The following is a 12929-nucleotide window of genomic DNA, read 5'->3' as shown; positions in this document are numbered from 1 at the left end:
GCGGAGGAGGAGGAAGAGGAGGAGGAGGCGGCGGCCGGGAGCCGGGGGAGAGGGGCGGGGGGTGGGCCGGGGGAGGGGAGGAGCGGGATTTGCGGAGCGCGGCGCCGCAGCCGGGAGCCGGCGGGCCCGAGAGTGACCGAGTCACGGCGGGCGCCGGCGGAGCCGCGGCGTCGGACCCGCCTCCTGGAGGAGCTCAGCCCCGGCCAGGCCCGGCCCCATTCCCGCCCCGCGCCGCCTCCCCGCCGCCGCCGCCGCCGCGGGAGCGCTCCCCTGCCCACCCCGCCCCCGCGGCCGAGCCCGGGAGTCGAGTGGGAGTCGGCCGGCCGGCGCGGGCAGCGCCGGGACCCCGCCGGGGACACTGCAGCCGGAGCCCGGGAGGGGCCGCGCCGCCACCGTCTGAACTAGGATGTCCCGACATGAAGGTGAGAGGAGCCCCCGCCCCCACCGCCCGGGCCTCGGCCTACCCCGCCCGGGCCAGGCGCCGCGGAGGGCGGCCGGGAAGCGGCGGAGACTTCGGTCGAGCCCGAGCCGGGCCCGAGGCGCCTGGCCTGGGTGCGAGCGAGCGAGGGCGGAGAGCCGTGGCGGCTCTGCTGCCGCCGCCGCCGCCACGGCCGCGGCCCTGAGCTGGGCCTGGTGCCGGAGGCGGGGCGGCCGGGCCGGCCGGAGGGTTTGCACTGTCATGGGGCGGGGGAGGGGGAGGGGAGTCGGCGGGGCCCGTTACCGGCGGGAGCCCGGCCCTCGGGACTGATACCGGACGCCGCGGCCCGCCTGGCCGGCCCCGGAGCCGCGGGCTGCGGCGCGGCCTAGCGCTCCCGCCGCCCCGGAAGGGCTCGGTGCGGCCGCCGAACGGGGCCGCAGGCGGCGGCGGGAGACAGAGGAGCCGTCCGTGGACCCTGCAGGCGCGTCCGGTCGCCGGGAGACGACGAGCAGTGCCCCTGCCTGCGGGCAACCGCGGGGCGGGCGGGAAGGCTTTGCGGCCGGGGAACGGGAAGCCCCCGCCACCCGGAGCCCGCCCCGGCCTCGCGGCTAGGCCTCGGCGCGTCCCTGGGCTCGGGTAACCAAGTTCCCGGGGCGGATCCGGCCCGGCCGGGGCGAGTAAACTCCCTGCTCGATCGCCCGGTCAGAGCGGGACTCGCTCCGGGCGGGCCGCGGGCCCCTCGCCCTGCGTGCACTACCTACCTAACCAGGTTTCGGTAAATGACCGCGGCGAGGTCTGTTAATGGTCAGGGGGCGTTTTGGACTTGTTTTTCGACCCCAAAACATGATTGGGGTACAGTTGCAAATAAGCAGACAGTTCTAGCCCAGTCCCAGGGCACAAAGAGAAACATGTTTAGGACCGATGTATAGGCGTTGAGCCGGTAAAAAAGAAGTTAACTTCAATTTACTGCCATATGGTTTAGAAAAGGGGGAGGGGGTTGTGTTTTCTTTGTTTCACTACCCCAGGTCTTTAAATAAATAAAAAAGTGTTAAGAGACTTGGCGAAAAGTTTATCCTGGTAAGGTTAATGCAAGATTGTAGAAGTGGCTTGCAAGTTGTGTACTCTTGATTTTAAAATCCTGTATAGGTGATGTAGGAGTGGAGAAAGTTTAGTGAGTCAGATTACTGTGTGCTTCACACCATTGCAAGGGTTTTCTTAGGGAAATGCAGGCCTTAGAATTTCGAGGTTGAAAAACTCAGGTTGATTAAAATTATATTTAGAGCAAGTTTCAGAATTTGTATTATTAATTGCAGTGTTGAGATTGACTCAAAGAACATTTTGTGTTCAAGGATTCTGTATTTTAAAAGGCTCAAAACTAAATACCGTCTTCACTTACTGTGTGCAAGTGTTGGACATTTTGAGATAATAAGGTACTTCGGCTCATGGAAATATTTGGAAACTATGCCCATTTTCCCAATTTTTCCTACTTAATAGGAATGTATACTCTTATCTCTGTAATTTAAAAGAAGTTATTAAAGCTACAACCAAATTTTAATTTGGGATCTTGAAGTTTATGTCAGATGTAGTCGTGTGTACATGGACCACCTTCAAGACAAAATGAAACTGAGCATGGCTGCAGGCTCTCTTACTCATAAGAACTGGGAGAGTTAAAACTACAGAATCAGCGGTGGAAGAATTGATTTGAGACCCATTCTTCAGCTTTAGAATAACATCCAGATAGTTCCATTCTAATTGAATGGTGTCCTGGGAAGATTCCTTTACCAGTAATCTTTTAGAGTAATTAAAATCCCACAGTGTGAACATTTTTGAATGTAACACAAATTCTGTAATTTAAGCCCATTTCCCCCTATTTGGTCCTGTGGAAAGGCATATGGTTTTGAAACTTATGTTACTTTTTAGTTACTTGAATATTACTGAACCTCAGCACATTAATAGCACACTTTTTCTGGTAACTTACATAATGCCAGATGTTTCTGAAAAAGGAACATTCCTCTAATCCGTCAGTTGAAGGCTTACAGTACAATATTTGACAAGTGATTATCTTTTAAGGGGCTAGTTTATGGCCTAAGGCAGGAGTGGCAGTCTCATTAAGAATCACATTTAATTCATTAGATGCGTGTTTTGTGGAGTATTAGTTGAGGCTGCCATTATTTTCATCAGTAAAAATTTAATCTATCAACAAATGCAGAGTTTGACACCCTCACTATTATAGTTCTTTCCCCGCTTTTCTCTTTTTTGAGCAAGCACATCCCATTTCTTTTAGCATTTCTTTAGTGGTATGATTTTTGAGCTCTTTTAATCATCTATCCAATCTCCAAATTCTCTGTGGTTCTTGTTTCCTTTCACCACGTGACCCGGAACTGGATGTGGTAGTCTGGTAAAAGATCTGAAATGTGCTGCCTGTAATGTTGTATTTGGATTGTGCTACCTTTTCAGGGCCTTCCGAATGCATGTGATTTGTTACTTTGTCTTTGTGCCCACCCTAAAGAGTTGAAGGATATTATATGTAATGATGTAACTTTGGACCACACAGTCCCAAGATGGACATCTGTCAAGCTTAGAGTCTCAACTCTGTGAAGCAGTGGACCACCTCTGAGAAAGGAGATGCAACCAGGAGCATAAAGAAATGCTCTAGCCAGGGTTCAGCGTACTTTTTCTGTAAAAGGCCAGGTGGTAGATATTGTGGGCTGGGTGTGCCGTTATGGTCTCTGTCAGCTCTGCTGTTGTAGTACAGAAGCAGCTATGGACAACATGGAAATGAATAAGCACAGCGTTGTTCCAATGAAAACCTTATTTTTGGATGCTGACATTTGAATTTCATATAATTTTCATATGTCATAAAATGTGTCTTTGTTTTACTATTTAAAAAAGGTAGAAACCATTCTTAGCTTGCAGGCCATACAAACGCAGGAGGTGGCTGAACTTGGCCCAGTTTGGCCTGTGGGCTATACTTTGCCTACTTCTTTTCTCAACTAGAGCTTTAGAGAGTTGGTGGAACTGGAATTGTTGGGAGCCCATAAAGGGCCCATTCTTTTTAAAGATATATTCTTTTTTTTTTTTTTAAGATTTATTTATTTGAGAGAGAGAATGAGAGAGAGAGAGCACATGAGAGGGGGGAGGGTCAGAGGGAGAAGCAGACTCCCTGCTGAGCAGGGAGCCCGATATGGGACTCGATCCTGGGACTCCAGGATCATGACCTGAGCTGAAGGCAGTCGCTTAACCAACTGAGCCACCCAGGAACCCAAGGGCCCATTCTGCTTGGTATTCATTCCATCGTTTCCTTTGGGTGATGGTAAGTTCGGTCCATGGTCTGTACCTCGGTTTCCAGCATGCACCCTGTAGATCGGTAGAGAAGTAATTGTTCTTGAGGGTGGGAAACAGGCTTTCCAACTTCCCAAGACCCTGTCTGAGTGGAGACAGTAGTACTCTGTATTAAGTAAGTCTCCTGCTTGCCCACTATGACTTTTCTAGCCAGAATTCCATTTTTCCAGCTTCTAATTCTCTTTGTAATGTTCTTGTCTTGTTAACAAACCTTTTACATCAGTGCTGGGTCACTTTGTGTTCACCATACCAACACCATCTAGTTCCATGTTATACACAGTGAAACCAATCATTGCCTTTTTTATTTGTAAGAATATTTTTTTAATGTTTCACTACGCACTTTATTTTGAATATGTTTAAAAAATAAGAATGTTATTCAGAGCTTAAAATCCATTTAATAGCTTGGCAAATTAAAAATACGTCAAATTACTCAGTGCTTATTAGCTAAAATGAAATTATGAATGTTCTTGCATGAGTTCGAGCCTAATTGATTACCTGCAGTTAGGAACACATTTATTGCCTTAATTCAGTCAACCTTTTTTCAAGTTGTTAGTATGTATGGGGCACTTTGCTAGGAACCACGGAATGTGGGGGTGAATGAATGAGACCCAGCTCCTCACCTTAAATTTGGTGGCACAGCATCCACAGACAAATGTGAGACATGCCATAAGGAATGGATAAATTAATTGATAACAAAATAATTACCAGCTTTTTTTTTTAACCGAATTTCCCGACTTCAGAGAGGGAATCTGTTTTTCTTCAGTGCCTTCTTAACTTTTTGGTGGGCTACTCTTGATTTTGAAAAAATTGGAGATTTCACATAGAGTCCTTCACTGGATTTATATTTCCCCTAGTTTTTAGAAGATTTTCATACGTAAAAATGATAGCAAGTAAGTGAACAGGTAGGGGATCATATTGTTATTCTCAGAAACAACTGATACTGTTTATTTTCCAACTGTAAAGTACAGAAGTAGGTAGGCCATTAATCTAGCTTTTGAAAGTTGTACCATTTTTTGACATTTTGCCACTGTTGTTAGTAGATTTAAATTTTCTCTTCTCTAAAAAATGTTATCTGACCCTAAAAGCATACATGCAGATGATCCCAGAGTGATGTGCAATAATTTTGTTTTTAGGATTTGGGAACTGCAAAGCCAGGATTGGTAATTGGCTTGTGATTTTAATGTGGTGACTTTTGCCTTCCTGTAAGTGAAGTAAATTGACTCCCACTGAAAAGATTTTTACCAACATGTCAGACCATTTATTTTAACTATGATCTGTTAAAAGATTATGACATTCTTAAGACTTTTTCAATTCAAGAAATTGTGAATTACATTTACCTTGACTTTCAATAAAAGATAGATAAGAATGTAAATATTTTAATTTCTGGGGTCTTCGATTTCATGATTTCATAAAACTGACTTGGGAACTAATTTTCCCCATATTTTGACATTCGTGTTTAAGTTAAAATGTCATAAAATACAATTTTCTTATTTTAAATTGGAAATTTAATCTGGAAGAAATTCCTTTCAGTCTTAGGATTTTAAGATGTATTAGCAGCAATCTTGTTTAAAGATTGAAAACTTTTTTACAATAAAAACTTAATACACTTCTGATGTGAAACAAATCCCTGGGTTAAGCTTGCAATATCTTAAAAATGAAGAAATCCATGCACTTATGAGTCATAATTTTCAAAACATCAGCTTTATAACATTTACCATATACATTTGCTGAGGTTTACGGGTTTTTTGGTGTTTTTGTTTTAAACTGGAGGTTCCAAAAGCTGTTTTTAGTGAAGGTTAAGGTATCGTTGGATTATCCTAGAAATAGTGTTTTTTAATATTACAGTATAAATATTCCTGGGGGGCTATTTTCATGAGCATGAACTCAAAGGAAACATTTCCTACATTTTATATTCATAAAAGTTAAGGGGCGCCTGGTTAAGCATCAGACTCAGGTCATGATCTCAGGGTCGTGAGATCTATTATTAAAATATCTGTTTGTAAAAAATTAATTCCATATTAATTTTAGTGTTGTGCTAGGAGCCATGATGTTTTTCAGTTTTTTTTAAATGATAAGGTATAGATATTTCAGTTGCTGAAGTTATTCATTAAAATTGAGGAAAGAGGGGTGCCTGGGTGGCTCAGTCCATTAAGCATCCAACTCTTGATTTTGGCTCAGGTCCTGATGTCAGGATTGTGGGATTGAGCCCATCATGGGCTCCGTGGCTCAGCGCAGAGTCTGCTTGTCCCTGCTTGCACTCACACGTTCCCTCTCTCGCTCTCTCTCTCAAATAAATAAAATTGTTAAAAAAAAATAATAAAATTGAAGAAAGAGCCCTTAAGAGGTGTACAATCAGAACTTTTTAAAAAATGTGTTTATTTTTATATATTAGCCATGTCCTGATCCATGATGGAGATATGTGAAAAGGCAGACAGTTTCCTAAGGGAACATATTACGTAGATTCCATGGGAAGGAAGTGAGTGATTAAGAGAAGAGAGGATGTTCTTGGGATGGTTAGACAAGAGGACAGGACATTGTTGGCAGAGGAAAGTTAGGCAAGGTGGGCGTGAAGCTTGGGCCTGAGTACCAGGAGGTGAAAACTCAGTGTCCTATGAAACTAGCAAGAGATGAATTTCCTTGTTAGGCACTTTCCGGGGTGCCATCCCTACTCTACCTCTCTTACCACCCTCCCGCAGTGTTTGCTAATGGCGGTTTTAGTTGTCTTTCTGGATAGTAAAAAAGCAGTGTGGGTCCATCTGGTTCATGTACGTGGTCAGTTTATTTCTTCCATGGCCACAGTGCCAACCAGCAGTCCAGCAGATTTTGCCAATGGACACAAGGAGTATTGGAAGTACGGATGGACCCCTGCAAGTCTATCACTGCTGCTAGAAAAAAACCAACTGGAATCACAAGAGTGGGTCAGTCAAGTCACCTTTAGCTAGGAGGGACAGACAATAAATGGGTGAAGCCTCTTGACATCATGACTAATTAGGTTTAGCATTATGTCCTGCTGAATCGTGTGGGGTTTTTTTTTTCCTCTCTTGCTAGTACTCAGTGCCAGTGTCCTGAACTTCAGCTTTTTTTTTTTTTTTTATAGTAAGAGGATTTTCATTAGAGTCACTTTAGAGTGCTAACTTGGGGAGCTAGGAGAACAGTCACAGGCATATTCAATTATAATTTATTTTTTGGTTTTGACTTTTATTTCTTTCATTGTTCCTTGAAGACTCTTGTTACCCTCCCTTCCCACCCAGTAAAGTTAAGGGTCCCTCTAGTGGCACTCCTGCCTTATTCTCCAAGTATTTTTTTATGCTGTAATTGTTTGCTTGTCTGTCTCCCCAGGAAGCCACCTGAAAGGTAGGTATAGTGTTACGCTTACCTTTGTGCCCTGCCACCGAGCACAATGTCTGGCCTTTGGGAGGCCAGACATCTGAACACTTCTGGGTGATTGTTAGAGATGTTGTTATTTGTCTAAAAAATGGTGAGACTAGAAATTGCTATCTTCTGTTTTTATCTGGGAAGCTGGTTAAGAAGGAGGGAGAATGTGGGAAAGAGGATTTGGAACTTTTCATAAAAGTTAGAGGGGATGGACAAACTACACAGAACAAAAAAATTTAAGGGGAGCTGACTCCTGGGGGAATGGTTTGGGATTAGATCCGGGTACTGTTTTTGGTTCTACTTCTAGCTCTGGTTTCGGATTAACTGGCTGTGGGTTCTGAATATTAATTGCACCTTGCGTGAGTTTTCTGATTCATTCAGTTATTCATTTAGTGGATATTTATGGACTTCGCACTGAGTACCACTCAAAGTCATCTCCAGAGCTTGCCCCAAGTTGGTGACCCTTTCTGCAGGATGATAATATTCAGTGGGTTTGAAACACCTTTGGGAATTAAATGCTTTCCTATTGCCCAGGCTGTGGTTCTTTTCCAGTATGCTGGAATTAGTCCTTGAAGTTTATATTTTATGACAGGGTAATTAAATCATGTACGTATTTTAATGTTTTGGCAATATTCATCTCCCCCTCCTTTTTCTTTTCTTTTTCTTTTTTAAGCTTATTTTCATTTAAGTTTCTCAATACTTCCAATTCTGCCCAGCAGGACATTTCTTTCCTTAACAGTATTGCCCTTGGACTATAGAAGTCTCAACACACATCTGCATATGTTAGAGTATGTTCAAGAAGGTTATTCCTTGTAGGTTTATAAGTATCTTTTTGATGCTTAGAGAGAAAAGAGCTCAAGGGATAAAATGTTTAAATTTTGTATTCAGTTTAGTTTTTTTGGTGCAGAGGCTTAATGGTTATATAGCAACTGTTGAGTGAGAAACTAGATGGTACTTCTTTTTGGTATTCTTCTCAGTCAGTATTCTCCTTTCTATGGTTGTAGAGGTTTGGCAGTGCAAGGAAATGAGAAACTTTCTAAATTAGGAGTTAAGGCCATTGCAGTAAAACAGGCAGGAATTATTTAAAGGGGTTGCTACAGGGGCGCCTGGGTGGCTCAGTTGGTTAAGCGGCTGACTTCCATTCAGGTCCTGATCCCAGGGCTCCCTGCTCAGCAGGGAGTCTGTTTTTCCCCCTCTCCCTCTGCCCCTCCCCCCACTCGTGCGCATGTGCCCTCTCTCTCTCTCTTTCTCTCTCAAATAAGTAAAATCTTAAAAAAAATAAAAATAGGGGGCACCTGGGTGGCTCAGTTGGTTGAACGTCTGCCTTCGGCTCAAGTCATGATCCCAGGGTCCTGGGATTGAGCCCCGCATCCGGGCTCCTTGCTCAGCAGGGAGCCTGCTTCTTCCTCTTCCTCTGTCATCCCTTTCCTCTGTCATCCCTCCCCCACCTCCCACTTGTGCTCTCTGGCTCTATCTCTCTGTCAAATAAATAAATAAAATCTTAAAGGAGTTGTTATAGATGTGTCTCTTCTATAAGAATGAAATACATACTAGGTAGCTGGGGGTGTTTGGGTATTGGGAACCAGGTAATTTTCATAATCAGAGATCTTACATTCTGCCTGATAAGCTAGGGATTCTGATACAGTTAATTGCAATTTGAAATTAATGTAAAGTGTGCAGTTTGTGTGTGTGGCTATATATACGGATATACATAGTGGTCACAGAGGAGGGACTGATCTTCCCTTCCCTAGGAAAAATGGTGATCAGACCTGAAGTGACAGTGGATGAGCACCTGACCCATGGTTTTTCTGACATCCCATGTCAGACATACCACATAGCTTCATGTTCTTTCTTGCTCCATGTAATTTTCTACAAGCTTTTTAGAAATCACCCAAAGGAAGAGGAGAGAGCAAGTCTACTTGCAGAATTGGATTAGACCATCACTATACAATAGAAATCTAGTGCAAGCCACATGTAATTTTAAATTCTCTGGTGGGGGGTCCTAGGTGGCACAGTCGGTTAAGGGACCCACTCTTGGTTTCAGCTCAGGCTGTGATCACAGGGTTGTGAGATGGAGTCCTGTGTCAGGCTCCATGCTTGGTGTGGAATCTGCTTGAGATTCTCTTTCCTTCTCCCTCTGCCCCTCCCGCTTGTGTGTGCACGCGAGCTCTCTCTCTCAAATAAATAAATAAATCTTTAAATTCTCTGGTAGCCACAGTAACAAAGCCAAAGAGGTGAAATTAATTTATTTTTAAAAATATTTTATTTATTTATTTGAGAGAGACAGCGATAGTGAGAGAGAGCTCGAGCAGGAAGGAGGGAGAGAAGCAGACACCCCGCGGAGCAGGGAGCCCGATGCGGGGCTCGATTCCAGGACCCTGGGATCATGACCTGAGCCGAAGGCAGAGGCTTAACCATCTGAGCCACCCAGGTGCCCCGAAATTAATTTAAATAGTTTAATACTTTAACCCAATATATCCAAATTAGCATTTAAACATGTAATCAGCATAAAAATTATGGGTTTTTTTCTTAAAAAATTTAAAAATCTAGTGTATATTTTACAGTTAGTACACTTGAGTTCAGATACTAAATTTGGATCAAAAATACTTGATCTTAGCTGAGAATCATCTTTAGACTCATGCATTGGGGGTCTGCTAATACATTTTTTGATCACATACAGTCTCTTTTTGTAGGTACATTTTGATGTAGTATTGCCATCTTCTTAATGGTCCATTCATTGACATTCTGGATTTTTGCTTCTTGAATTTCTTTCCTAAGAACCAAGATTTTACCTTACTTTTTCACCTTAAATTTTTTTTTTAAGTTTTATTCATTCATTTGAGACACACAGAGAGAGTACATGAGCAGAGGGAGAGGCAGAGGGAGAGGGAGAAGCAGGCTCCCCGCCAAGCCAGGAGCCTGATATGGGGCTCGATCCCAGGACCCTGGGATCATGACCTGAGCCGAAGGCAGACGCTTAACCATCTGAGCCACCCAGGCACCCCTTTAAAATTATTTCTTAACCTATGTTAGCAACATAGAACCATTACAATAGAAAACTACTTTATAAACAGCTACAAATGTATATAAATTATAATCCCTCTGTGGGCTATTCAGATTGGAAGAGTAAATATTGGACTCAGGGTGATTTTAATGTGAGTTTGGGGGGTTATTTTAAGTCTTCTGTGATGACGAACGTAGAACTTGTAAAAATTGTTACTAGTCCATTGCAAGTTCTGTTATGGTGGATTCAGGAGGTAGTTGTGGGTTCTGTCTGGTGGTGATAGACTTTTTATCATTTGAAGAAAGTGACCTCCAGGCTTGGTAATTTATTGTAGGTGTATTTCATTGTAATAAGATTGGCTTTCCAGTATCCTTTCGGAAAAGGCCTTTGGCATCTAACAATAGAAAAGCAGGTGGTTATGATTCGTCCTCAAAGTAATTTTAAGAAAATTGGGGCATGTGACTGGCTCAGTCCATAGAGCATGAGACTCTTAATCTCAGGGTCCTGAGTTCAAGCACTATGTTCGAAGTGGAGCCTACTTTAAAAAATTTAAAAAAAAAAAAATTTTTTTTTTTAAAGTAATTTTAAGAAAACTGATTATGAGCTAATAGCCCACTATCAAGGTTAGCCGGCCACTGGTGATTTCTCTTTTTTACCTGTTTGGCGTATTGTTTTAGCCAGTTAGAGCTAGATTTGCAAGTAAAAACAGAGTGTTTGGGAGATGGTCTGTAAAAAATTAAAGACCTTATGGTGTTTGCCTTCATTTCACTGAGGCAACATTCCCACGGAACAGTTTTATGGTTGTCTTCTTTTTCAGTCCCCGCCCCCCCCCCCCCGAACCAGATCACTGGAACATCAGGAATTTATGGCTTTTTTTTTTTTTTAAAGATTTTATTTATTTATTTGAGACAGAGAGAATGAGAGACAGAGAGCATGAGAGGGAGGAGGGTCAGAGGGAGAAGCAGACTCCCTGCCGAGCAGGGAGCCCGATGCGGGACTCGATCCCGGGACTCCAGGATCATGACCTGAGCCGAAGGCAGTCGCTTAACCAATTGAGCCACCCAGGCGCCCTTTTTTTTTAATAGTATAAAAATACTAGTACTATATGGTTTGTGGGTGCTCTTACCCACTGGTTCTCAAAGAGTAGTTTAGGACCAGCACTATCAGCATCACCTAGGAACTTGGCTAGAAATGCAGACTCTTGGAGCCTACCGTGGACCTACTGAATCAGAGTTTCTGGGGGTGGAGCCAAGGCATTTGTGTTTTAACAGGCTTCTCCCTGGACCCAGTTATGACCAAAGCATTTATGTGTGAGATGGTTATTGCTGGTGATAGGGGCACACAATGGTTGTGGTACCATTTTTCATGGTATGGTACTAACTAAAGGGAAGTACAGTTGCTGACCTTGGCCTCATTCTTCTTGAACGCCATGTTATTGTCACCCAACGAAGTGGAAGAGAGTTGTGGCTCTCCACTCCAGACCAGTACTATTAATTTACTCAACACATATTTATTGAATTTATTGAATGTGTACCTGGGGCTAGGCACTATTCTGGCCTAAAGGATACCATGATGAGAACAAAACAGAGAAGATTCCTGTCCCTATGACACTCATATTCTTTTTTTTTTTTTTAGTGACCCATTCTATTAGAAGGAATATATCAGGGGTACATGGCCTCTGAGCCAAACCCAGCCGGCTGCTTGTTTTTGTAAATAAAGTTTTATTTGAACACAGCTGCATCTGCTCATTTACATATTGTCTAAACTGCTTTTATACTATAATGGCAGAGTTGAGTAGTTGTGACAGAAAAAGCTGAAAATATTTACTATTTGGCTTTTTATAGAAAAAGCTTGTGGATCCCTGGGGTAGACCATAAAAGAATAAATGTGTACTAGAGTTTTAGGTGGTGACAAGTATTATGCAAAACCATACAGTGGGTTAAGGGAATAGAGAGTGGGGCCCTCCCTCATACTGTGGTCAGGGAGGACCTTTTTGAAGATGGGACATTCAAAGAAAAAAACTTTGAATTAAGTGAAGGATATTTAAAGAAGGAAGGGGGCCCCTGGGTGGCTCAGTCAGTTGAGCGCCTGCCTTCAGCTCAGGTCATGATCAAGCCCCCTGCTCAGCGGGGAGACTGCTTCTCCCTACCCCTCTGCCACTCCCACCTGCTTGTGCGCACTTTCTCTCTCTCTCTCTCTCTCTCTCTGTGTCAAATAAAATCTAAAGAAGGAAAGATAACGGGGGAGGATATAGCAGGTGCAAAGATGCTGAAACTTAGAATGTTCTGGGAACAGCATGGAGGCCACTGTGGCTGGAAGACCATGATTGAGAGGGAAAGGGAAATGAAGTGACCATAGCCAGGGCCAGATCCTATATACCCTTGTATTGTGGGCTGTGGTGAGGGCCCTTTAACTGTGAGTATTGAGAAATACATTTTCGGAGCCCTTCTATAGAGGGGTCTTTTTGGCTAAACAAATGGCAGAGGCTGGAAACTAAATACCTAGTGTTGTAGCACATTCTAACATCTCTAAGAAACATTTCTTTACAAACTTTCCCCTACGCTCATTACTCTTTTAAGATTTGTCTTCCTCAGCCCCTGTGTATCTATGTGTTCTATTTATTTATTTATTTATTTTTTTTTTTTTTTAAAGATTTTATTTATTTATTTGACAGAGAGAGACACAGCGAGAGAGGGAACACAAGCAGGGGGAGTGGGAGAGGGAGAAGCAGGCTCCCGCTGAGCAGGGAGCCCGATGCGGGACTCGATCCCAGGACTGTGGGATCATGAC

At 43.6% G+C, this 12929-nt stretch overlaps 1 protein-coding gene across 1 annotated transcript in view; it reads left to right on the top strand.

The window, feature by feature from the left end:
- The first annotated feature begins 246 nt into the window (after positions 1-246).
- Positions 247-12929, top strand: part of KCMF1 (potassium channel modulatory factor 1) — a 77115-nt gene continuing 64432 nt past the window's right edge. The window contains exon 1 of the mRNA XM_021697436.1: positions 247-422. Coding sequence (XP_021553111.1) covers positions 407-422 — 16 coding nt within the window. The 5' untranslated portion in view covers positions 247-406. The remainder of the gene's footprint in view (positions 423-12929) is intronic.

This window comes from Neomonachus schauinslandi, chromosome 10, assembly GCF_002201575.2.
Source record: "Neomonachus schauinslandi chromosome 10, ASM220157v2, whole genome shotgun sequence".
NCBI classification, from domain to species: domain Eukaryota; kingdom Metazoa; phylum Chordata; class Mammalia; order Carnivora; family Phocidae; genus Neomonachus; species Neomonachus schauinslandi.
Note: the sequence above shows the minus strand (reverse complement) of the source record. Positions and strands in the feature narration are given on the sequence as shown.